This window comes from Arvicola amphibius, chromosome 6, assembly GCF_903992535.2.
Source record: "Arvicola amphibius chromosome 6, mArvAmp1.2, whole genome shotgun sequence".
Taxonomy (NCBI): Eukaryota; Metazoa; Chordata; class Mammalia; order Rodentia; family Cricetidae; genus Arvicola; species Arvicola amphibius.
Window position 1 is genome coordinate 22,831,656 of NC_052052.2, and position 26,750 is coordinate 22,858,405.

The window sequence follows — 26,750 nt, forward strand, 5'->3', positions numbered from 1 at the left end:
AGGGTGGAACGTGGGCGCGAGGAGACAGGTGGTGGCTGCGAAGGCAAGAGGAGCTGAGACTGGGTCCAGGCAGCCAGGCCAGGCCAGGAGCATCATGTGAACGGGCCAGACGGCTCCCAGGCTGGGCAGGTAAGGGGCATTGGGAATAACAGGCAGGGGTTACCGTGGGAACTGGACAATAGAGGACTGCCTTTGTGTGGAGGGTCTGGCTCCATAGCTGGACTGCGGCCTTTCAGGGACACCTTGCTAGAGGCTGGCTAGGTGGGTGAATCTCGCCTCTGCTGCTCTGTTGGCCATCATTCCTCACCTCACTAGGAGTATACTCCTTGGAGATCCAGGGTGCGATGTCAAGTATTGAGGCGGCCACCTGCCATCAGCCTTCCAGTTCCTCATCCTCATAGGATGAGGTTTCTGAGGTCCAAAGGTGGCCATGCGTCTCCTTCACCCATATTCCCTCAAGCTGGACAGTGGTAGCGCAGGACCTAGTGAGAGAGGGATGGCTGGGGCTGGGCTCCTCCTACTCCTGTGATAGACAGAGGGATGAGATGGACCGTCTTGAGTGCAGGCCCTAGGAGTCAATCCTCTCATCCGTGGGGCAGACCCGAGTGGCAGAAACTCCCCCAAAGAGTCACCCATCGCATCCTGATGGACACACGAGAATTGACTTGAGCCTTCGTTACCGGCATCCCACAACATGGAGTCATCTCCAGGGAAACGGACAGATATGAGAGGATGGAAGTGTCTTCCCTGGGGAGGTTGGTGGTGAATGAGGATGATGGGAGAGGGACAGAGGAAGGGTTATTTATATCCCAGAGGGGGTACAGCGGGCTCATGGCAAGGACTTCTGAGCTTCCATCCGGAAAGTCACCGTTCCTGTCCTGCCAAGTGTCAGGACAGGATGTCCTGGCCTTCACCCTTGTCCCCTCCTGCCTCAGCCCAGCTGTATTTGTGTGCACATGTTGGCCTTGTGATTCTTGCTTCCGACTCTAAGGGGTAGAGGCCCAGAAACTTGCCCCCGACACCTTCTGTCTCCTCACATTCTAACTCTAAACTTTGGGGGACAGTTTCTACTTTGGCTGACTTTCCAGGTTTCCTGTGCCTTGCTGGAGATGTCCAGTAACACATTTTCTTTTTTTTCTTTTTTTTTTGTTTTTTTCGAGACAGGGTTTCTCTGTAGCTTTGGAGCCTGTCCTGGAACTAGCTCTTGTAGACCAGGCTGGTCTCGAACTCACAGAAATCCGCCTGCCTCTGCCTCCCGAGTGCTGGGATTAAAGGCGTGCGCCACCACCGCCCGGCCCAGTAACACATTTTCTATCTTGTCGGCATATGCCAGACTTCTCCAAGATCTCTCAGCTCCTACAGGGCGGGAAACACACGGGCTCATCCTGGATCTCCTCTGTTCTTGAACAGGCACCACACAACAGCAGTCCCCTGGGCCAGCCCTGTGCCGACTGACAGAGGAATCCCACAGAGTCCCCAGTCCTTGGAGCTCAGGATAGTGGCTCTTCTCAAAAGAGCTCAGAATACAAAGGCAGCGAAAGGGTTGAGACTTCAGATGGGGGGGCTGGGAGAGCTTCCTTCATGGGGATCCGGAAGCTTCCTGAACAAGGCAGTCCTGGGAAGAGCAGAGGCTCATTTTGGAGAGAGCTTAAGACACAAACCCGAGGTCCCTATCTGGTGGTGCTGCTTTCTGGGACCATGGAGGCAGAGACCTCAGAATAAATTCAAAGCTGCAAGAACCTAAGGGTGTGGTGCAGAGCTAAAAAAAACAAAACAAAACAAAACAAAACAAAAAAACCCAATCTTCTCCAGGTGGTGGTAGCGCATGCCTTTAATCCCAGCACTTGGGAGGCAAAGGCAGGTGGATCTCTGTGAGTTCGAGGCCAGCCTTGTCTACAAGAGCTAGTTCTAGGACAGGCTCCAAAGCTACAGAGAAATCTCGTCTTGAAAAACCAAAACAAACAAACAAACAAACCAAAAAACCAAAAAACAGTCTTCAGGGTCAGGGAGAGAGATCCAGGAACAATTCTGCGTCGGCCGGTCATTTGCTTGCTTGAGTGAGTGGTTTATCACTCCAAACTCCAGTTTATTTACAAAGTCACAGTAACAAAGCTGTGTCCAGAGTGCCTGGCGAAAGCAAAGGGAGAAGGATGACAATGGGCCCTAGTGATGCTGACACACAGTAGGTGCTTAAGGGAGGCTAGGCACTTCCTCTCCCTGCAGAGTGTTTGTTCACACCCAGAATTACACCTACTCAGGGCTTTGGCAAGACAGTAAACCGTCCAATCCCTCATGCTTGTGGTGCGGCTTTGCAAATGAGCTTGTTTCCTGTATAAAGTCCAGTGTGAAAACTCAGATTCTGGTCTGAGAGAAGGGATCCGTCGTAGGAGAGGGTTTCTCAGCCAGGCGCCATTTTGCTCTGTCTATAATCCTAGCACTCAGAATGTTGAAGCAGGAATGCTGAGAGGTTAAGCCCAGCATGGGCTACATAGCTAGACCTTGTCTTTAAAAAAAAAATGCATGCACCCTCACACACATGCCTTCCCTGTTCAGAGCTTCTCGTGCATCACACGAAAATATACGTGCGCAGGTTCAGTCAGAGGTAGGATCCTGCAAACCCCTACACACACCCACAGGCTGATGGCAAAGGTAGGCCCAAGATAGCATCCAGTGAAGTGGGAGCCTTCCCCTCCCCCATCTTTAAAAAACGCAGGATCTCAGGCATGCTAAGTGAACGAAGCTGCGCCCGGAGTCTAGAAACATGACTTTAAAAAAAGATATTTATTTTTATTTTATGTGCATTAGTGTTTGGCCTGTATGGGTATCTGTGTGAGTGTGTCACATCCCCTAGAACTGGAGTTACAGACAGTAGTGAGTGGCCATGCAGGCACTGGGTCCTCTAGTAAGAGCAGCCAGTGCTCTTCACCACTAACCCATCTCTCCAGCCCCTAAAAATGTGATCTTTCACAGCCGGCCTCACTGTGGGTCTGGAACATGGCGAGCTGCACTGTCTGTCAGTGCCTGCACTGAAGAAAACAAAAAACACCACCCTCCCCGTGCGCAAAAAAAAAAAAAAAAAAAAGTTGGTTAGAGCCAACTACATGGTCTCAGTGACCAACTGTCCCATGGGAGTTTCACGGTTGACACTGACTTGCTAAATCTCTGCAGGTCTCCCCCAGAGAAGAAGCCTGATTCAGTGTTTCCTAAAGTTCTTGGACACAAAACCATCTTTCCTTTTTTCCCCTGCCATCTATTTCAGGCCTGGGACGAAAGGGCAGGAGAACTATACAGTTGGTATGTTCTCAAAGGACTGCCACTCACAGGGTATGGTGGCACACACCTGTTACCCTAACAGTCAGGAGATGGAGACGGGGAGAAATGAGAGCAGCTTGGGCTTCATAGCCGACTGCTGTCTGAAGGAAGGAAAAAGGGGGCTTATGTTTTTCAAGGCGCTTTTGCGTTGGTGGTGATGTTGTTTTTAACTCTGCTGTTAGAAATTAGCACACGACCGGCTTTGTTTGTTTTTAAATTCAAAACAGCACAGAGGCATCTAAAGATACCAGAATGCCAGGCTCCTACGTCCCACTTCTGGGCTGTGTCCCTGGGAGCCATCTGGTGTGTGTCCTGATAGATTGTCCCCGAGGCCTCACTAAGAGGTGGAGGAGCTGAAGCCTGGGCCAGGCCAAGATTAGGCTTGTACTTTCCCCCCACCTTTGTTTGGAGGAGGCTTCAGGCAAATTGCTTTCTTCAGTTTCAGTCTCGGTTTTGCATCTGTAAAATGGGGCTGATAGTGACATGTGTCTCATAGGATTACCAGCAGAGTCACCTGAAGTCATTCAAATCATGCCAAAAAGAATGACTGCCACCCAGCCGAGCCTCTAGATACATGTAAATGCGGGTTAATGCACTGGTCACAGTCTGGGCTTGGCGTGATGCATCTTGGAGTCTCCCCCGTCCAAACATAGCTCTGATGTCAGGTTGGTGACTGGGTAATGGCGGTGATTTTCATGCGACTTCCTGGAAAGTGTTGTTGGGAGCTGTGGGCAATGCTGATCAGAGAGCAGACAGCAGGCTGCACAGCCTCGAGTCAAAATGAAATGACCTGCGGAGGGGCACCCTCTCTGTCCCAGAGGGCAGGCTGTGTGATGGGAAACTTCCTTGGTCTGCTCATCTCCGTTCCTTGGCAGGGCCCACTTAATTTTGGCCTGTAGATTTAGAAAGTTGCACTACGGAGGGGGGCTGGGAGACAGTTCAGTCGTTAAGGTGCTTGCTGCAGCACAGGCCTGAAAACCTAAGTAGATCCCCAGCACCGATGCATAAAAACCAGGGGCAGCAGGAGATGCCTGCAACCCCAGTGCCAAGGAGCCAGCGGCAGGGATCCCTGATGCTCTCTAGCCAGCCAGCCTACCTAAATGAAAAAGCTCCAGGTTCAGAGAGAGACCTGCCTCAAAAAAAGGTGGGAGGAGCTGGTTGGTGGTGGTGCACAACTTTAATCCCAGCACTCAGGGCAGAGGAAGGGGGATCTCTGTGAGTTCGAGACCAGCCTGGTTTACAGAGTGAGTTCCAGGACAGCCAGGGTTACCCAGAGAAACCCTATCTCAAAAAACAGCACAACAAAAAAAAGTGAGAGGAAAGCAACTGAGGAAGACACCTACCTACCATCAACCCCTCCACACTCAAGCACACGCACATACACAGAAACACACATACACAGAATTGCAAAATTGCAGTTAGGGCTGAGGGCATAGCTCAGTGGGAGGTTCTGGGTTCAATCACTAGTACCACAAAAAGGAGGAGAAAAAGAAAAGAAGAAAGGAGGGAGGGAGGAAGAAGGAAGGAAGGAAGGAAGGAAGGAAGGAAGGAAGGAAGGAAGGAAGGAAAGAAGGAAGGAAGGAAGGAGCCTAAGTTCCAAGTTCTCTTTCACAGGGCAGCATCTCCCACACTGCGGCCTTTAAGATGCTGGCTATGGAGTAATTTTGGAGGCTGATGGATGAGCATGTGCAATTGCTAATTTATATATTCTAATGTGCGCTGACGTGCATCTGCTATTTATGACTGGCGACGCCGATTTTCCATTTATGGTAGTAAAGCTTCTATTTCAGGTAAATGCATTAGAGAAGAAAAAGTGCAAGTGCCTGAAATCATGAGGAAGAATGAAATGTCTGGCCGTTCCAGCCTGGAGGCCGTAGAATGAAACACACGTACTAACCTCGAGCAGAAATTGTTCCCATCTATTTAGTGACTTACTGTGACTGGCTGGTGGCACAAGCCTATTATCCTGACTGCTTGAGAGATGGGGCAGGGGAATCAGAAGTTTAAGACCTGGCACCTGGCTACAGAGCAAGTTCAAGGCCAGCTGGGGCAATTTAGTGAGTCGTCAGTCCTGCTCTGTGCCCTATCTGCCCCGCCCCAACAAAAGCAGTCACTATGGATCAAGTACTGTATGAAGCATTTTACTCCACAGGGTCTTCCACGTGTCATATGTAATGTTCATAACTGTCCGAGATGCAGGACCCGTTTTTCTTCCTAGTTTGCAGATACAGGAATTAGGAGAGGGTCTGAGAGTTCAGAAATTTAAACTGGGTGTGGTAGCTCAAACCTATAATCCCAGGATTTGGGAGGCTGTCACGGGGGGGGGGGGGGGGTGGATTGTTGTTAGTTTGAGGTCAGTTTGGCCGACATAGCAGGGTCTTGTCTCAAAAAAGCCAAGTGCGTGCTCGGGGGCGTGAGGGATGAGATTGCTCCCGAGGTAAAGGCTCTCACTGGAAACTGACAATGGGGACTAGATCCCCAGGATCCGCGCGGTGGAGAGACTGCACCAGCTGACCTCCGCACATAAAATGTCTGCCCACACACATATACACACAATCAATAAATTACCGTAATAATTGGTTTTTTAAAAGCCATGTGTGTGGAGAGGAAGGTTTAGTCATCCTTCCAAAGACCTTTCGTCACTGAGTGACTGAGCCATCATGGAATCAAAACTGAGTCACCATGTCATGGACACAGCGAGCGGAGCCTCGATAACACTTAGACAGTCAGTGAGTTTCCCTCATTTCGAAACTCCCGTAATTCAAAGTGGACCCAGAGTTAACCAGCGCGGAGACCACTACTAAAGATCAGAATCCACTAACCACTGTGTAACCCTTACTGATAACAGTGATTACCAAGCAGAGTCAGCTCTGTGCTTAAGCCAGTCCCAGTTTTGAGAGAATAAATCCATCTTGTAGCTCAGGGGAAGAGCATGTATTCAGCGTGGGTAAGGTCCTGGGCACAGGACAGTAAGCACAGTTACTCGGCCGGCTAAGGCAAGAGCTCACCTGGGCACTGAGACCTGTTTCCAACAAACAAACCATTTGAAGTACTGGGAAAGCCAGGAGTGCTGGCACACACCTTCAACCGCAGTGCTCTGGAGGCAGGGCCAGGTAGGCTTCTGTGACTTTGAGGGTAGCGTGGCTTATTTAGTGTACTCTAAGCCAGGACAAATGGCTAGTCTAACTGGCTAGTCATCATTTATTTTGCCTGCCAAGACTAAGTTTTTAGTATCACGATAAGGTTAGTGTGGGTATATCTTCACAGAACGTGTGTGAGATTGGCAATGTTCAAATCTCAGCTGCTAAAGAAGAAAAGGCAAGAAACTGTTTGTTTGAGGCAGGGCTCCACTGTTTAGCTCTGCTTGACCTGGAACTCACTTTGTAGACCAGGCTGGCCTCAAACTCACAGAGATCCGCCTGTCTCTGCCTCTCTAGTGCTGGGATTCAAGGTGTGCGCCAACAACACCAGGCCTCAGGAAACTGTTTTAAATGAAGTCTGGCAGGTTTTGCCTTACAGCGGCCCAGCATGTTTCAGCAGCCCACCACAGAATGGCGGGTTTCTCTGTGTAGCCCTGGCTGTCCTGGAACTCACACCGTAAACCAGGCTGGCCTTGAATTCAGAGACCCGCCTGTCTCTGCCTCGAGTGCAGGGGTTAAAGGCTTGCACCCACAACCACCTGGCCAGCCTATATTCTATGTAAAGCAGTGGTCTGAAAATCCAAAGCAGTAGTTTATAAATTAATAGGTCTGTTGCTGGAGATGGAAAAGGTGTTGCCTCTGTTTTATTAGATAAAGAGATAAAAGAAGCACACTAGGCTCGGCTTTGTGAGGTGATGGCTATGAAGCTGGCAACTGTGACCAAGTGACAAGAATCAGAACTCATTTTGATGTGTTTGACTCCTAAACAGAGTTCTGAGAGCAGCAAATCTAGTCCAGGAACCCACACAGTGAAAGGAGAGAATTGACCCCTGACCTTTGTCCTCTGACCTCCATGTGCATGCCATAGCATGCACACGTTTGTGGGTGCATGCACATGCACACACACAACAAATTTTAATTTATTGCCTGGCAGTGGTGGCACACACCTTTAATCTCAGGACTTGGGAGACAGAGGCAGGTATATCTCTGAGTTTGAGGACAGTCTGGTCTACAAAGTGAGTTTCAGGTCAGCCAGGACTGTTACACAGAGAAATCCTGTCTTGAAAAAATTAATTTATTATTACTATTATTTGAGATGGGTTGTAGACCTGGCTGGCCTGGAACACAATATGTACACTGGCTTTAAACAGACAGAGATCAACCAACTTCTGGCTTCTAAGTGCTGGAATGAAAGGCCTGGGTTACCAAGCCCAGCAACAATAAAAACTAGATGGGCTGGAGAGATGGCTCAGAGGTTAAGAGCACTGACTGCTCTTCCAGAGGACCTGAGTTCAATTCCCTGCAGCCACATAGTGGCTCACAACCTTCTATAATAAGATCAGATGCCTTCTTCTGGTGTGCAGGCATACATGCAGATAGAACACTGTATATATAGAACACTGTATTCATAATAAATAAATAAATCTGGCTGGACAGTCGTGGTTGCACACCTTTAATCCCAGCACTCGGGAGGCAGAGGAAGGCAGATCTCTGTGAGTTCAAGGCCAGCCTGGTCTACAAAGTGAGTTCCAGGACAGTCAGAGCTGTTATACAGTGAAACATTATCTCTCAAAGCACAAAAATCAAATAAAATAAAATCAAAACCAAACCAAACAAAAACACCTAGAGAAATTAAGAGGATGGACTCACTTCTGACAGCATGATTTGTTATATGTTAAATCCCACATGAACAAGGCCACTGTGTCTGCTGGCTGCAAGGCATTGTGTTGAAGAAGTAAGGTGGGAACTAAGATCCAGCTATGACCCCACTCTCTAAGTTAGAAGCATTGGCTTGGCTCAGCCCTTTAGTAATGGGCGCCCAGTGCCTTGAGGACTGTACACTGCCTTGAACTGACCAAGAGCATCGCAGGTCCTAGCCAGAGATGCTAGAATCCATGCAACTCTCACCCCTGAGCACAGTGAAGAAGGGGAGGTTCCTCACTTGCACCAGAATCTGCCCTCTGTGATCCTAAGAGCCCTGAGGACTGCATTTTCTTTCTTCTTTCTTTCTCCATTTCAGACAATGAGAAGTTTACATTGTTTTAATGTTGGGATCCTCACTTTTTTAAAAAAATATTAGCCAGGCATTGTTGCTCCCTGTTTTTAATCCCATCGCTCGGGAGGCAGGATAGTCAGGACTACACAGAGAAACCCTGTCTCAAAAAAAAAACTGTTTAAAAAATTATATATACGAGTACCTGAATGTACATGTGTTTTAGAATTCACAGAGACCCTGCTGCCTCTGCCCCCAGTGCTGGAACTAATGTGAAGATGTGCTCACCACACCAAGCAATGGTCACGCTTCCTTTATGATGGCCATGACCACACTGCTTGGTATAAACAGACACACACGGGAGTAAGAGAATACTTCATTAAGGATGGAGGTTTTGTTTTGTTTTGTTTTGTTTTGTTTTGTTTGTTTTTTGTTTTTTTTCCTTTTTCTGAGACAGGGTTTCTCTGTAGCTTTGGAGCCTGTCCCCTACCACCACTAGTTTAGGACGGAGGGTTCTGCCTGTAATTTTTTCCCCCACAGGGTCTCTCTGTGCTGTTCTGGTTATTCTGTATCTTGCTAGGTAGTAAGGCTTTGTCTCATACTTACAGAGATCTGTCTGCTTTTGTTTCTTGAGTGCTGGTATTAAAGAGGTGGGTGACCATCCCCAGCTGTAATTGGTTTTGCTTTCGCCTTCCCCGCAAAAAGCAGTGTGTTGTTGAGGTCACTCAGCCCCTGTGGTTTCACGGATCCCCCATTCTTATTGGTTATTGGCTGGTGTGTATGTAGCTTTTAAAATTGTGTGTGTGGAGCCGGGCGGTGGTGGCACACACCTTTAATCCCAGCACTTGGGAGGCAGAGGCAGGCGGATCTCTGTGAGTTCAAGGCCAGCCTGGTCTACAAGAGCTAGTTCCAGGACAGGCTTCAAAGCCACAGAGAAACTTTGTCTCAAAAAACCAAAAAATAAAAGATAAAATTGTGTGTGTGCACATGGGTGCAGGTGTCCATCAAAGGTGACAGAAGAGGGCATCAAATACCTTAGAGGCAGACTCACAGGTGGTTGTGAGTCACCCACAGTGGAATTTGGGAACTGAATTTGGGTCCTCTGCAAAATCGATGTGAGCTCCTATGTGCTGAGCCATATCTCCAGCCCTGTGTATGTGAGCTCACATGTTGTATACACATGTGTATGTAGAAGCTTCTGCACACATGTCGGTGAGGATGCCAGAGGTTAGCTGTCATTTGTTTCTTTTATTTTGTTGAAATGGGATCTCACTTTGTAGCTCTAGCTGTCCTGGAACTCACTTTGTAGACCAGGCTGGCATCAAACTCATGAGATTCGCCTGCCTCTGCCTCCTGAGTGCTGGGGTTAAAGGCGTGCGCCATTGCTCAGTTTATTATTATTTATTATTATTACTACTATTGGTTTTTCAAGACAGGGTTTCTCTGTGTTGCCCTTGCTGTCCTGGAACTTGCTCTGTAGACCAGGCTGGCCTCAAACTTAGAGATCCACCTGCCTCTGCCTCCTGAGTGCTGGAACTAAAGGCATTCACTATCATGTCCAGCAGTATAGATCAATATTTTTTTCAATTTTTTGGTTTTTCAAGACAGGGTTTCGCTATAACTTTGGAGCTTGTCCCGGAATTAGCTCTTGTAGACCAGGCTGGCCTTGAACTCACAGAGATCTGCCTGCCTCTACCTCCTGAGTGCTGGGATTAAAGGCATGTGCCACCACCGCCTGGCTATAGATAAAAAATTTAAAAGAAGTTTTGTGTGTGTGTGTGTGTGTGTGTGTGTGTGAGTCTGGGTGAGTTTATACATACCCCAAGCTTACAGAGACCAGAAGAGGGCATCAGATTCCTTGGGACAGGAATTTCAGGTAGTTGTGAGCTGCCATAGGGGTGCTGAGAATTGAGCTGGGGTCCTCTGCAGATACAGTAAGTACTGTAAACTGTAGAGCCATCTCTCAAGCACTCCAATCTATAGTTTCAAATTTAATCAGAGACTTAAATGGGAATACATGGAAGAAACAATATAATTTGTCAAACTGATAATTTCTCTCAGACTTTTTTTCTGGTGATGCTGTTTGTTAAACCCCAAACCACATGAATGGTAAACAGGTGTTTTACTGCTGAACTGTACCCCTAACCTTCTTTTTTTCCCTTTTTTCCTTGAGACGGTCTCTTTTTATGTAACCCTTGCTTTCCTAAAACTTACACTGTAGACCAAGATGGCCTAGAACGCACAGTGATCTGCTTGCCTCTGCTCCCCAAGTGCTAGGTCTGTGCACTTTTTCAAGACAGGGTTTCGCTATAACTTTGGAGCTTGTCCTGGAATTAGCTCTTGTAGACCAGGCTGGCCTCAAACCATAGAGATCCACCTGTCTCTGCCTCCAGAGAGCCACCCGAGTGCTGGGATTAAAGGCGTATACCACCAACTCCCTAAGTTGTTTTATTTTATGTGTCTGTGTGTCTTTTATGTGTGTGTGTGTCACTTGTGTGCCTGTGCACACATGTGCACATCTTCTACCCATAGAGGGTAGAAGATGATAGGACATTAGATCCTTTGGAACTGAAGTTAAATGGTTGTGAGCCGGTCTGCCATGTGGGTGCTGGGATTTACTCTTAACCACTGAGTCATCTCTCTAGGCCCTGCATCCTCCTCCTCCTCCTCCTCTTCCTCCTCCTCCTCCTCCTCCTTCTTTTGTTTGTTTGTTTCTGTTTTTGTTTTTTGAGACAGGGTTTCTCTATAGCTTTGGCACCTATCCTGGAACTTGCTCTGTAGACCAGGCTGACCTCGAACTCACAGAGATCTGCCTGCCTCTGCCTCCCGAGTGCTGGGATTAATGGCATGAGCCACCACTGCCTGGCTCTTTTTTTTTCTCTTTAATGATTTATTTACTTTTATTTTATGTACATTGGCGTTCTGCCTGCATGTATATCTGTATGAGGGTGTCAGATTCCTTGCAACTGGAATTTGCAGACAATTGTCAGCTGCCAAGGGGGTGCTGGGAATTGAACCCAGGTCCTTTGGAAGTGCAGCTAGTGCTCTTAACCACTGAGCCATCTCTCCAGCCCCCTACATCAGTCCTCTCAACCCCAATCTTTTCTCTTGCTTTCTTCCCCCTTTGACACAGTTGTTACATCTCACTATGTAGACCAGGTTGATCTCAGCCTAGTAGAAGCCTGCTTGCATCTGCCACCCAGTGCTGAGCTGGGATCAAAGGCAGGCACCATCACATCTGGACTCTCTTGCCTTTCCCCAAAGCCTCCAAAAACACCAAGCCTGAGAGCCACCTTATGTTCCAAGTGCACAGTCCTTCTGACGCGATTGCTTTCCCAGGCCTGTGTGAATCACAAGCAGGGTGCTTACTCACTGCCCACGCTTTTCCTGGGAGTTCCTGCTGCCTTTCTGACCATGAGATAACTGAGCTGACAAGACACCGCTTGTAGCCATGATGAGTCGACTCTGTCAGAGCAAAGGTTTGTCTGCCACGTGAACTCCCAAGAGTGGGGTTGAAGGAAGAGTGGGCATGCTTGTGTACTCGCTTCTTGAGTCTCTGTCTCGTTTCTGAGGCAGGGTCTCTTGTACCCCAAGCTAACCTTAAACACCTGACCCTCCTGCCTCCACCCCAGTGCTGGAAACACAGGTGTGTCCCACTTCATTATTTAGTGCTGGTAACTGAGCTTCAGGGTGTAGGCAAAGCACTGCTCACTGAACTACATCCGCAAGCCGTTTGGAGTCTCTTGGTTTAGCTTGATGTTCCATGGGTGCTATGTTTCCTCTATAATGGGTACATGTTGTTTAAAGTCAAATACACAGGGAGATGACTGTGAGTCCCAGCACCTGTGGGAGCCTAGGAGTCGCTCAGCAGAGGAAACAAGAGCCTGACAGCCTGATTCCCCAGTCCCATCTTCCCACACTCCCAGGCAGGGGTGGATGAAGCTGAAGGGATGCTGTGGGGTGCCCTTCCCAGCTCCAGTAAACTAAGTTAACACTATGTATGACGAGCCTCTGTAGCAGATGAGGAAAAGCAAGTCTCCCAAGAATGCTTTCAATAAAGTCATGCAGACCAGTATTATCTTTTTGTTTTGTTTCTGAGATAGGATTTTATGGAACCCAGGCTGGTTCTCGAACTCTTTATTTAGTGAGGAACCACCTTGAACTTCTGATCGTCCTGCCTGTACCTTCCAAGTGCCAGGATCGTAGGCCTGCGTGACCGTGTCTAGAACACAGCTAATATTGGAACATAGGCCTTTCAGAATTTCGAGCCTTTCTTCTGAGTTCTGCTAACCAGAAACCCCCCCTCCCCACCTCCCCGTTCCCACATCCACTTGGACACAGCATAAATTAGCAAGTCTTGTTTTGCTCAACCGCAGCAGATGTGTGGCTTTAGGCAGGCCTCTCTGGGGCTTGCTTTGATCTTCAAAATCAGAAGTCAAAGCTATGTTTGACAGTGTGTGCCCAAATGCTCAAGATGCTCAGCAGAAGGGCCAATTGAAGCCAAGAGTTTGAGGCCAGCCTGGGCAGTACAGTGAGACCTTATCGGAAAACAAACACATACAAATAAACACATAAAATCAGAGGTTAAGTGTGATGGTTTGGAAGACCTCTGCAGGTAGGAGAATCTGTGCCTAGCCCCCACATTCCCGCTGATAGGTTCGGTAGGCTTTCAGGCAGGTGACGCACAGTTTCTGTTCCTGAGGCACTACTGTCCGTCAAGGGGGCAGGAGAGGAGCTGCAGAGGTGGCTCTGCCGTGGTTAAATGCTTGCTGCTCTTCCACTGGACGTAAAAGCTCTGAGCTCGAGTCAAGCGGCTCAACCTGCTGTCACTTCAGTTCTAGGGGATCCAAAGGCCTCTATGGGCACCCGCAGTTATGTGTGCATGTCCTCATGGAGGGACATCCAGATATAAATAAAAATAAGCCCTCTTTGAGAACGGGGATGAGAGAAGCATTAGTCTCTACACGCAGATCATAACAATGGCACTCATGATTATGGCTGATCACTGTAGCCTGAGTAAATGCTGTAGGAGCCCGAGGGGCAGGCACAGAGTGTGATGTGACATTGAGCGGAACTTTGAAGGTGGATAAGAGCGTCACAAACATAGAGTAGGCAACACCTTGCATCTGATCAAGGTGCTTGCTCCCACCTAACATTTGGAGTTCAATCCCCAAAATCCAACATTGTGGAAGGAGAGAACCTACTCCCTAAAACTGTCCTTTCACCTCCACACCCAAGCACAGGCTTACACACTACACCCACACAGAGGGAGATACACACATACACACAGGGAAAAAAAGAGAGAAAGAGAAAGCGAGAGAGAGTCATAAATACAAAGGTGTGGTCTAAGAAAATAATGGTGGGTGTTTGGAGAAAGCAAAGTAGCTCAGAGTACAAGTTATATGAGTATTGGGGTACCTGTGTGTGCGCCTGTGTATGTATGCATGCCTATAAATTTTTTTTTTGTGTGTGTGTGTGTGTGTGTAGCACAATATTAAAAAATTGAGCCGGGTGTTGGTGGCTCTTAGCACTCAGGAGGCAGAGACAGTGAATCTCTGTGAGTTCAAGGCCAGCCTGGTCTACAAAGGGAGTTCCACAACAGCCAGAGCTCTTACACAGAAAAACCCTGTCTCAAAAAAAAAAAAAGAAAGAGCCAGGCAGTGGTGGCGCACGCCTTTAATCCCAGCACTAGTGAGGCAGAGGCAGACTGATCTCTGTGAGTTCAAGGCCAGCCTGGTCTACAAGAGCTAGAGCTAGTTCCAGGACAGCTAGGGCTGTTATACAGAGAAACACTGTCTCAAAAAGCCAAAAAAAAAGCCAAAAAAAAGGAAAGAAAGAAAGAAAGAAAGAAAGAAAGAAAGGAAGAAAGAAAGGAAGAAAGAAAGAAAGAGCGAGCGCTGGAGAGAGGCTCAGAGGTTAAGAGCAATGTTGCTCTTCCATAGGACCCTGGTTTGATTCCAGCACCCACATGGCAGCTCACAACTGTAACTCAGGGATCTGATGCCTTCTTCTGGGTTCTGCAGGCACATGTTTCACAGACATACATGCAGGCAAAACAGCCACACACATGAAATAATTACACACACATAAAATAAATAATAATTAACAAAACAAAAAAGCTGGGCAGTGGTAACACACACCTTTAATCCCAGCGCTTGGGAGGCAGGGACAGGTAAAGCCCTGGGAGTTTGAGGCCAGCCTGGTCTACAGAGCTCCAGGACAGGCTCCAAAGCTACAGAGAAACCTTGTCTCGAAAAAACAAAATAAATAAATATAAAAGACTGAGAGATGGAGTAGGTCTTCCTGAACATCAAAGTGGCCAAAAGCATGATATTGTACACTTTTATTAATTCCCAGCACTCAGAGGTCAGAGGCAGGCAGGTCTCTGCAAGTCCCAGGCCAACGTTGTCTACACTGGCCTATACAGTGAGAGTTCCAGGCCTTTAGGCCAGCCAAGGCTACATAGAAAGATCTTATCTTTAAAAAAAAAAAAAAAAAAAAAAACCGGGCGGCGGTGGCGCACGCCTTTAATCCCAGCACTCGGGAGGCAGAGGCAGGCGGATCTCTGAGTTCGAGACCAGCCTGGTCTACAAGAGCTAGTTCCAGGACAGGCTCCAAAGCCACAGAGAAACCCTGTCTCGAAAAACCAAAAAAAAAAAAATATTTCTCCTGCCGGGCGGTGGTGGCGCACGCCTTTAATCCCAGCACTCGGGAGGCAGAGGCAGGCGGATCTCTGTGAGTTCGAGACCAGCCTGGTCTACAAGAGCTAGTTCCAGGACAGGCTCCAAAGCCGCAGAGAAACCCTGTCTTGAAAAACCAAAAAAAAAAAAAAAGAGCTAGTTCCAGGACAGGCTCTAGAAACTACATGGAAACCCTGTATCGAAAAACCAAAAAAAAAAAAAAAAAAAAAAAAAAAAAAAAAAAAAGAAGAAAGAAACATGTAAATCTCCTCCACGGTAAATCATCCTTTGAGAACCAATGCTTTCCTTGCAATTCTGAGGGGGAGGTGCACAGGGATTCCGGGGGCTGCAGAGGACCCCACTCTGGCTTGATTAAGAACAGCTCTACTATGAAGTTCTGCTTGATTTCATTTGACAAAAAGTTTCCACAGCTCAGACAGACAGGCAAGCAAAAGCAGTTATAAGCAACAGGGCCACTGAAGGCTTTCTGTTGGTGAGAAGCAAAAGAATGTTAAAAGAAACTCTCTGAAGAACCTGTACTGTGAGTGGGGGAGGGGAGTGGGACGGGCAGAGGTCAAAGGTCGACTCTCAGCTTAAGTATCTAGGCAGGGGCCATGTAATTAGAAGAGACCTGTACCCTTTTTGGTGGTGGAGGTGGAATCAAAATTTAGGTTTCCTCCAGGGCTTGGCAAAGTGTTTGTGATGTCTCCCAGGTAATCCCCCAGAGTAGGGGACTAGAGGGGGCTGAGGGGGCTGAGGGGGGCAGGAAGTGGGTAACTACACTAACAAAGGTGCCTGTGGCGGTTTGCCCATGCCATGTGGGAGGGTGGGGACTAGCCTTGGGCCTAGGCCTCCTGTGAACTTACTTGTTGCTTGAGGTTTCCGAGTGAACCAAGTCAGGAGCTAGCATCCCACGTTTCAGCTCTTCTGTGTGTAGCCAATGGAAGCCCCAGAGAAGACAATCTTAGGCGCTCCGTAAATTCCAGAGCGGTACTTTAGGATGTCTGATGCTGGGGAAACTGACTTAGGGGCGCTCCTTCAGGCCTCTCTATGTTCCTTCAGGGACCATGGGCTGTGGCTGCAGCTCAAACCCTGAAGATGACTGGATCGAGAACATCGACGTATGTGAAAACTGCCACTATCCCATAGTCCCGCTGGACAGCAAGACCACGGTAAGAGGAAGATGGAATGGTGAAGGGATTGGGAAGGGAGGCTGTGTGCCCAGGAGAAAAAAAAAATTGATGGATCACACAACTAAAGGCCCTGGAAATAACAGCACTCCCATGTTCCCTGGAGTACAGTAAGGAAGAAGTCTAGAAGGAACAGACTTTCCTAAGGTCAAGTGCACACACTTGGTGAATCCAGAGAGAAGGCCCGGTCAGCCTGGGAAAATGGAAAGGGAATCAGGGTCAGAGAAAAATGACCCCAGCCTCATTTCCTACCCCACAGCTGCCCATACGGAATGGCTCTGAGGTTCGCGACCCACTGGTCACCTATGAGGGCTCCATCCCACCAGCCTCCCCACTACAAGGTGACTCCATCTAGCAGGGTGTGAAGCATAAGGCCTGTGGCTGCTTGGCTGTTGGTGTCTGTATCCTCTCCACCTTCCCTCTACCTTGTCTGCATCCTGCTCTGTGCCGCTAGGGCTCCGTTGTTCCCGTCAGCCCCAGGCTGGTTCTTCTTGACTCTTCCTGTCCTTCACAGACAACCTGGTTATTGCCCTGCACAGCTATGAGCCCTCTCATGACGGAGACCTGGGCTTTGAGAAGGGTGAACAGCTCCGAATCCTGGAGCAGTGAGTATCCTCCTAGCCCATGTGTGTGTGTGTGTGTGTGTGTGTGTGTGTGTGTGTGTGTGTGTGTGTCTGTGCACACGCACAGTGAATAGCCTTCTAGCCCAACGTGTGTGTGTGTGTGTGTGTGTGTGTATGTGTGTATTAAGGTGGAAAGCACCTGAAAGGGAAGTGGTGGCCTGTCCTAATGGGACTCTGAGGGTTTCCAGTGGCTATGTAGGCTATGCTGATGGTCTCTGTGGTGCAGGAGCGGTGAGTGGTGGAAGGCTCAGTCCCTGACCACTGGCCAAGAGGGCTTCATCCCCTTCAACTTCGTGGCGAAAGCAAACAGCCTGGAGCCCGAACCGTGAGCAGGGGACCGCGTGGGGAGGAGGGACAACATATAAGAATCTCAGAGCAGGACGTGGTCCTGGGGGTGGGGAATGTTTGACCAGTGATGGAGGAAGAACGCCTTTAATCCCAGCATCCCGGAGGCAGCGGCAGGCAGATCTTTGAGTTCGAGGCCAGCCAGGGCTACACAGATTTAAAAAAAAAAAAAGGTTGACCAAAAGCCGATGCCCTATGTAGCTGGTTCTTCAAGAATCTGAGCCGGAAGGACGCGGAGCGGCAGCTTTTGGCGCCCGGGAACACGCACGGATCCTTCCTGATCCGGGAAAGTGAAAGCACCGCGGGTGAGAGGCAGGGCCTGGTGGGCGGGGCCTCGGCGTGTGGGCGGAGCTCCGGGTTGAGGGCTTGGTGCCTCCGAGTGAGCAGGGATGTGGGGCGGGGAGAGGATGGGGGGGTGAGAGCTGAGGAAGTGGTGCAGAGGCCACCTGATTTACTGAAGGTAATGCCTCTTCCCCTCCCCCCACCCCCACCCCCGCCTTTATCCTCTTAAATTTCTCCTCTCCTCCCTCCTTCCCCTCTCCAATCTTTCTTCAGGATCTTTTTCACTGTCGGTCAGAGACTTCGACCAGAACCAGGGAGAAGTGGTGAAACATTACAAGATCCGTAACCTAGACAACGGCGGCTTCTACATCTCCCCTAGGATCACTTTTCCTGGCCTACACGAGCTGGTCCGCCATTACACCAGTGAGCTCTGGCAGACCACTTTCACCTGTGCCCATCCTAGCGGCTTATCTCCCCCCTGTCCATCCTAGGGACCCTCCATCCATCGGTACCACCTGACCCTCGATCCTGTAGACTCCCCTCCCATGCCAGTCTGTTTCCCCTGCGGGGAACGCGGAGAGAGGTAGGGGCTGGAGGGAGCCCCCAAGGTCTTCAATAGTTACTGCCTCACGCTTCCCTTTGTCCTTGCAGATGCCTCTGACGGGCTGTGCACAAAGTTGAGCCGTCCCTGCCAGACCCAGAAGCCCCAGAAGCCGTGGTGGGAGGATGAATGGGAGGTTCCCAGGGAGACACTGAAGTTGGTTGAGCGGCTGGGAGCTGGCCAGTTCGGGGAAGTGTGGATGGGTGAGTGTGGAAAGAGAAATGTCTGCAAGATGGGAAACACTGGCTTGTCCAGGGCCATTGCCTTGTTCATCTGCAACCCACCTGCCCACCTCCAGGGTACTACAACGGGCACACGAAGGTGGCAGTGAAGAGCCTGAAGCAAGGGAGCATGTCCCCCGATGCCTTCCTGGCCGAAGCTAACCTCATGAAGCAGCTGCAGCACCAGCGACTGGTCCGGCTTTATGCCGTGGTCACCCAGGAACCCATCTACATAATCACTGAATACATGGAGAACGGTGGGTGGCCCTGCCCTGTCGAGTCACTTGAGGACCCTGTTGTCATCCCACTATCTTTTTTTTTCTTCGAGACAGGGTTTCTCTGTAGCTTTGGAGTCTGTCCTGGAGCTAGCTCATGTAGACCAGGCTGGCCTCGAACTCACAGAGATCCGCCTGCCTCTGCCTCCCGAGTATCCGCCTGCCTCTGCCTCCCGAGTGCTGGGATTAAAGGCAAGAGCCACCACCGCCTGGTTCGATCACACAATTAGTTCTTTTCGATCTGGAAGATAGTGTTAGGGACAGCAAGATGGGTCAGCAGGCGATGGTACTTGCTGACGAGACTTACAAACAGGAGTTCAAACCCTGGAATCCACATAGAGGTCAAGTGCTGACTCCTGACATCTGTCCTCTGATCTCCATGTGTGTGCTGCCCCCATGAGTACATACATGTAATTAAAAGATAGTGACACTAATGAAAGGACAATGGTCTAGGTCTATGAGGACGGAAGACATCAGTACCGGTCCTGCCTTGTTTTTATGTGATTCAGATTGTCGTGGGGTGGGGGGCAGAATCTGTATTAGAAAAGGAAACAAACAGCATTGGCTAATGAGTTCTGAAAAAGGGCAAATAGGTTTTGTCATTGGTAGTTTCTTTTCTCTCTCTCTCTTTTTTTTTTTTTTCTGAGACAGGATTTCTCTGTGTAGCCCTGGCTGACCTGGAAACTCTCTTTGTAGACAGGGCTGGCTCAAATTCAGAAATCCTCCGGCCTCTGCCTCTCGAGTGCAGGGGTTAAATGTATGCGCCACCACCAACTGGCAGTAGTTTATTTATTTATTTATTTATTTATTTATTACTTTGTGTGTGTGTATGTGTACATGCATTCGGGTGACTGGGGAGGCCAGAAGAGAGCATCATAGACCCTGGATCTATAGTTATATGTGGTCATTGAACATGGGTGCTGGGAACTGAACTGGGGTCTTCTGTAAAAGCAAGTACTCATAAGACCATGAGCCAGCTCTCCAGCCCCAGGATTGTCAGTCTTGTACAGGGTTTTGTTTTTATTAGTCTACTTTTTTGATTTTTGAGGCAGGGTCTTATTATGTAGTGTTGGCTGGGCAAGAACTCTCTACATTGCCCAGGCTGACTTTAAACTTGCAGAGATTCTCCTGCCTCTGCTTCCTGGGTGCTGGGATTAAAGATGTGCCCCCATCATACCCAGCTGAAGCCTCCTTTGACAGCGGACACTGAGAAAAGCAGAGTCTGTGACTTGGGGACGTTCCTGAATGCTCCAGGGAGGTAAATGGTAAAGCAATTTATGATGCCTGGTAGGAAGAGCAGTGCAGCTGGACTGGAAAAGAAAGGGAGAAAATTCTAGGAGAAAAAGATGAAGCAAAGAGACTGAAGAGTCTAGACATCTGTGTAAGGGATCTAAAAATGGTCTGTGAGGGCGTGAGAGATACGTGTCTACAGGAAGAAAACATAGCCGGGGAGCATGCAGGGCTTTGGCTGCTGTGGAACTGGGGCTCTACCCTAACTGAGGGCAGGAATCATTGGATCCTCCCCCACCCCCGCACCCCATCCTAGCCCTCTGGAACAGGCCTTCTCATGTGCCAAGCATCCCACCCCCACACTCGGGCACTTACTCTTTCTCAGTCCTTGTTCTTTCTCAACACTGTCGGTCACTACTTCCAGATCATAGGTGGAGTAGAAGGGCCTTGGAGCTGCCTCCCGGGCAATTTAGGTCGCCAATGCTTGCTTTTGCTCACAGGGAGCCTAGTAGATTTTCTCAAGACTCCCTCGGGCATCAAGTTGAACATCAACAAACTTTTGGACATGGCAGCCCAGGTAAGGAGAATGGCAAAGGGCTGAGTATGGCTACAGGGTCAGTGGGGTCAAGACTGATGACCTGTTCCTGGCCTGCAGATTGCAGAGGGCATGGCATTCATTGAAGAGCAGAATTACATCCATCGCGACCTGCGGGCTGCTAACATCCTGGTATCTGACACACTGAGCTGCAAGATTGCAGACTTTGGCCTGGCACGCCTCATTGAGGACAATGAGTACACAGCCAGGGAGGGTAGGTGCGGGATAAAGAGGAGGTTCAGAGCCAGCATAGAGAACGCATACTCAGGTGACCTGACTCTGCCTCCCTCTAGGGGCCAAATTTCCCATTAAATGGACAGCACCCGAAGCCATTAACTATGGGACCTTCACCATCAAGTCAGATGTGTGGTCTTTCGGGATCCTGCTGACAGAGATTGTCACCCATGGCCGAATCCCTTACCCAGGTGAGCATTAAAGGAAGGAGCTCAAAGGGCTACAAGGAAGGGTAGCAAATCCCATCTTTCCACTCACTTCTTCCCAGGCACAGACTCTGAAACTTCTAGTTGCTTCTCTTCCACACACTTGGACTTGTGACTCCAGCATCCTCTATTAGATGCTTCGTCTCCCAAGCCCTGGCTTCCATCTCTATGTCTGAGACCCCACCTCTCAAAATATGCAGCTCCTTGCTCAGTTCTGGCATAGGCCACCTATTGTGACAGAAGTGGATCTGGCTCAGGGTGTGAAACTTTCCTTTTCTTACCATGATTGATTTCCTTTTTTCCTTGTTTTGTTATTGTTGTTGTTTTCCTTTTTTTTTTTTTTTTTTTTTAACAGAGTTACTTAGTCATAGCTGTCCTGGAACTCACTCTGTAGACCAGGCTGACCTCAAACACTTAGAGATCTGCCTGCCTCTGTCTCCTGAGCACTGGGATCAAAGGCGTGTTCCACCCCTGCCTGGCTCAGCCCCTTCTTTCTCACATGAGATCAGAACAGTGCTTAGGCCCCACTACGGCACTGCTCCTCATCATTCTGCTGCACCAGCTTTCTTAGGGCCATAAACCACCTCCCAAATAATGACACGGTTCATTCCTCACTCGTTCTTTTAACTTAAACTAACCTGTTTCCCTTTATCTACCATTTGCTTCTTGGCTTTTTACCTTTCTTTCTGTATGCCTTACTTTCCTGCTTCCTCTAGTGTCTGACTGGCTGGATGCTGCCTGACTTTTGTCCCTGGTCGGTTCCCTCTCTTTCTCCCTCGTTCTCTTTTTCTTCTGCCGAGTTCGAGATTTCTCCTCCTTATTCTTTCTCTCTTCACCAGCGCTGCCTGTCCTTTGCTCTTTCCTGCCTAGCTATTGACCATTCAGCACTTTTTTTTTTTTTGAGACAGGGTTTCTCTGTAGCTTTGGTGCCTGTCCCGAAACTAGCTCTTGTAGACCAGACTGGCCTTGAACTCACAGAAATCCACATGCCTCTGCCTCTCTGGTGCTGGGATTAACAGCGTGTGCCACCACTTTACATAATTAATCAAATACATCACAAACAAATGTTACACCCCCTCACATAGTTAAAGGAATATTCCACACCACTCTGGGTAAGTGATGTCATCTCTCTGAGCCTCAGTTTCCCGATATGTGAAACAAGAGACTTTAAGAAGCAGTCCGACCCATCGAAGCTGCTCACTGGGCACTGGTCCTTTCCTAATGAAACTTCTTCACACCTTAAGAGAGAAGCCATGTAGACACGGCCTTCCTCCTGGGAAAGGCCTTTTCCCCACATTCAATCAAGATGGATAGAATTTTATTTTGAAAGTTTCTGTTTTAGTCATTGGGTTTTTGTTTTGTTTTGTTTTTTGAGACAATGTCTCTTGTAGCCCAGGCTGGCCATCTAACTATTTATGAATCTGAAGATGCCCCCTGAGCTCTGGATTTTCCTGCTTTTCCCTCACTGGGAGGGGCTGGGATTGCAGCACGTACCTATGTGTCTGGTTTTGGAGGGACTGGGGATCAAACCCAGGCCTTGTACATTCAAGGCAAGTTCACTGTCGCGGAGCTATACTTCGAGGCCTAGAAATTTGATAACCTCTGGATGAAAGGAAATGGCACAGAAAAGAGTCGGGAGTTAGGAAGCAGAGGACACTTTGGCAGAAACTTCCCATAGCCCCAGCACTGTGAGCTGAAACTGACCCCAGGAATGTAAAGCCCTTTGAAGCAGGTTAGGCTCTTAGGGGCCAAAAGATTTCCCAGCTCTGAGCTTGTCCTGTCTCAGGCCAGAGTTCATCTCCTGTCCTGATACAGAATCTCCTGTGCCTAGTCTCAAGGCTAGAGATGCCTCAGCACTGCCTGACTGTGGGTTCTCATCCTGTCCTGAGCCCCGACTGTCCCATTGCTGCCCCTAGAGAACAGTCCCAGGTAGACATTACACACACACACACACACAAAATCTCCAAACAACTATGCTTGTTTATTCACACTGATTCACGCAATCCTCACCATAACTCAGGGAAGAGGAGCGAGGATTTACTCTATATTCTCGATAAGGAAGCTGAGGTTCACAGAGGTGGCTCAGTCAAGGTCCTGCAGTTGCCGCATTTGTTACTGAGTGAGTAACTGGATCAGCACTGTAAACATAGGACTGACATTCAGCAGGGAACGCTAGTGTCTACCATCATGAAGGCCAGTATCATTTTGGATTGGTAGTTACGCATTCTGAACATCACCTGTATTAGCCAGCTTTCTGTTACTGAAAACAAAACAACAAAAACTCCTGAGATGGTCAACTTATAGAGAGGAAAGTTGGGGGTGCAGCAAGATGGCCCAGAGGGTAAAAACATGTGCTGAGGAAGCCTGGGGACCTGAGTTCAACCCTGGAATCCATGAAAAGGTGGAAGAAGAGAACCCACGCTTGAAAGCTGTTATCTGGGTGGTGATGGTGCACGCTTGTAGATCTCTGTTCACAGGGTGAGTTTCAGGACAGCCAGAGCTGTTACACAGAGAAACCGTCTCAAAAAGGCAAAAAAAAATGACAGTCACCCAAGGTTTCTCTGCAATGTTGGGGCATCCATCTTGGGCCCACGGGCCTAGAAATTCTGACAGACTTCTCTGTGGCACAACATCATGCGGTATAAACAAATACCCTGTGACAACTCTGTCTTGGAAAAAAAAGTTCTTTCATGACAAGAGAGCAAGGGAGGCTGGAGAGATGGCTCAGTGGTTAAGGGCACTGGCTGCTCTTCCAGAGGATCTGGGTTCGGTTCTCAGCAACCACATGGCAGCTTACAGCTGTCTATAACGTCAATTCCAAGGAATTCAGTACCCTCTTGTGACTTCCTGGGGCATTTCACATATGTGATACATAGACATATAAAACATTTATACATAAAAAATAAAAAGTTTAAGCTAAGCGTAGTGGCACACACCTTTAATCCCAGCACGTTGGAGGCAGAAGCAGGCAGATCTCTGAGTTTGAGGCCAGCCCGATCTAAATAGTGAGTTCCAGGACAGCCAGAGCTATATAGAGAAACCTTGTCTCAAAAACTGAAGGAAAAGAAAAGTTGCTCTCTTCACACAGAGGCTTTGGCCCATGTGTTGGCCCACACACATCACACACAAATTTAGTAATAATTAATAAAATATTTTTAACCTGGGTGGTAGTGGCACACACCTTTATCCAAGCACTAGGAGGCAGAGGCAGGCAGAGCTCTTTGAATTTGAAGCCAGTCTGGTCTGTAGATTGAGTTCCAGGAGAGCCAGGGCTACACAGTGAAACTTTGTCTTAATAAACAAAAACAACATTAAAAAGAATCAAGTTTGCTGGGCATGGTGGTACATTCTTTAATTCCAGAATCTGAGAGGCAGAAACAGGCAGATCTTTATTTGAGGCCAGGCTAGTCTACATAATGAGTTTCAGGCCAACCAGAGCTGCATAGTATGACTGTCTTAAAGAAAGAAGAGAACCAGGCAGAGGTGGTGCATGCCTTTAATCCCAGCACTCTGGAGGCAGAGGCAGGCAGATCTTTGTGAATTCAAGACCAGACTGGTCTACAGAGCTACTAGTTCCAGGACAGCTAAGGCTGTTATACAGAGAAACCCTGTCCCGAAAACAAACAAACAAACAACAAAAAGAAGAGAGAGGATAAAAAAGACTCATTTAGTTTTAGAGATTCTGTTTCATTGATTTTCTTTTCTTTTTGGGAGAGCATATCTGGCACATGGTACAATCAACTGCTTACCTCAAAGCAGGAAGCAAAGAGAGGAAGAGGAGGACTCTGGTCTCAGTATGTCCCTCAAGAGAACGTCCACAGTGACCTAACTTCCATCCCCATATCTCTCATGGTTTCTGTCTTTCTCTTTTTAGGCAGGATCTCACTATGTAGCCATAGCTAACCTGCTGTTTATTAGGTAGTTCAGGATAGCTTTGAATTCATGGGGATCCGGATCCACCTGCTTCTACCTCCTGAGTGCTGGGATTTCAAGGCATGTATAACCATGTATGACTAGATCCCACTTCTTTCTTTTTTTCTCCCTCTATGTAATATCTCTATCTGTCTTGGAACTTGCTCTGTAGACCAGGCTGGCCTTGAACTCACAGAGATCCAACTGCCTCTGCCTTCTGAGGGCTGGGGCTAAAGATGTGCGTCACCACACTCAGTTTAAACTCCACTTCTTTTTTTCAAATATATATATATATATATATACATATATGTATATATATACACAATGTATATAATATTCTGTCTGTGTATGCCTGCAGGCCAGAAGAGGGCACCAGACCTCATTACAGAAGGTTGTGAGCCACCATGTGGTTGCTGGGAATTGAACTCAGGACCTTTGGAAGAGCAAGCAGTGCTCTTAACCTCTGAGCCATCTCTCCAGCCCAAGACTCCACTTCTTAAAGATTCTGCTGTATCTCACTAGTGCATGCATTGGGGGCCAGGCTTTTAACACATGAGAAGACATTCAACGTCCAGACTATAGGCTTGGGTTGTATCTCAGTGATCGACTGCTTGACTAACATGCATAACATCCTGTATTTAATTCCAAGTACCACAAAGATAGATAGATAGATAGATAGATAGATAGATAGATAGATAGATAGGAAGATGATAGATTGATAGATAGATTGATTGAAAGGAAGATAGATGATAGATTGAAAAGAAGATAGATGATAGATAAAAAGATAGTTGATAGATAGATAGATAGATAGATAGATAGATAGATAGATAGATAGATAGATAGATAGATAGGACTATAGATAGGAAAGAAAGATCTCCAATTTAGAATCAGCCTTGATTTTAGGTTTCTAACGTTTAAAGGCTTGGTGTTCTTTCTCCCATCGACCTTCCAGGAATGACCAACCCTGAAGTGATTCAGAATCTGGAGCGAGGCTACCGAATGGTCCGACCTGACAACTGTCCAGAGGAGCTGTACCACCTCATGATGCTGTGCTGGAAGGAGCGTCCTGAGGACCGGCCCACGTTTGACTACCTTCGAAGTGTTCTGGATGATTTCTTCACAGCCACAGAGGGCCAGTACCAGCCCCAGCCTTGACAGGCCTTGCTGTCCCGAGACCCTCCCCATCCATCCCTTTGCCCTGGCTGGGGCAGATGGAGTTCTTGTGCCGTATCCATGTGTCCTGTGCACACACAGACTCTGACTCTGCACATAAAGCCTGTGCATATGCAACATATCTGCAGTTTTTGTCCCATACACATCTATAGTTGTGTGAGTTCTACACATGTGTCTTATACACATGGAACATGTAAGTCTAAGTCTTGGATGTCATCTAAGGTGTCTCTTTCTGGACCCTTCCATTTCCTGAAACCACAGAGGGGAGAAGGCCTGTGATTGATAGGTATCTCCCTGTCTACCACTTCTTTTCTGAGGGTATCCAGAAGTTCCCTGTGGGCTGCCATCCAATCTGATAGCTCTGTGTGTTCTGCCTTGGTGCTTAGCACACACCAGAAGCTCAATAAATGTCTGTTGATTAAGGGTGTACATTTCTCTACTGCACACTTCATTTTTTATGGTGGATGGTGGGAGTGGGGGTCAGATGATGGAAACTGGGGTTGCTGTTTGGATTGCCCACCCTAGGTTCCCCTGCTGTGAACTGCCAGGATATTGCACCTGTAATCACTCCACTGAACATAGGAAGAACCTTTATTACGTGAAATGTGTGAAACCTTGAGAAACTAGATCGAACTAAAAGCTCTGAATCTCCTCCAATCTCAGCAGTCAAGACTCCACCCATCTCTCGTCATTGTCCCCATTGCCACTAAACCATCATGTCTCAGTTCGTTTTTCCTG

At 48.2% G+C, this 26,750-nt stretch overlaps 1 protein-coding gene across 1 annotated transcript; it reads left to right on the forward strand.

Annotated features, from left to right (window-relative positions):
- Lck (LCK proto-oncogene, Src family tyrosine kinase) lies at positions 1 to 26,441 on the forward strand. Its single transcript, XM_038333186.1, has 13 exons — positions 1 to 129; positions 16,188 to 16,297; positions 16,575 to 16,656; positions 16,830 to 16,920; positions 17,165 to 17,263; positions 17,485 to 17,588; positions 17,839 to 17,988; positions 18,217 to 18,369; positions 18,465 to 18,644; positions 20,393 to 20,469; positions 20,548 to 20,701; positions 20,781 to 20,912; positions 25,792 to 26,441. The coding sequence occupies exons 2-13, from the start codon at positions 16,193 to 16,195 to the stop codon at positions 25,992 to 25,994; spliced, it is 1,530 nt and encodes a 509-aa protein (XP_038189114.1). The 5' UTR covers positions 1 to 129; positions 16,188 to 16,192; the 3' UTR covers positions 25,995 to 26,441.
- Positions 26,442 to 26,750: the final 309 nt, after the last annotated feature.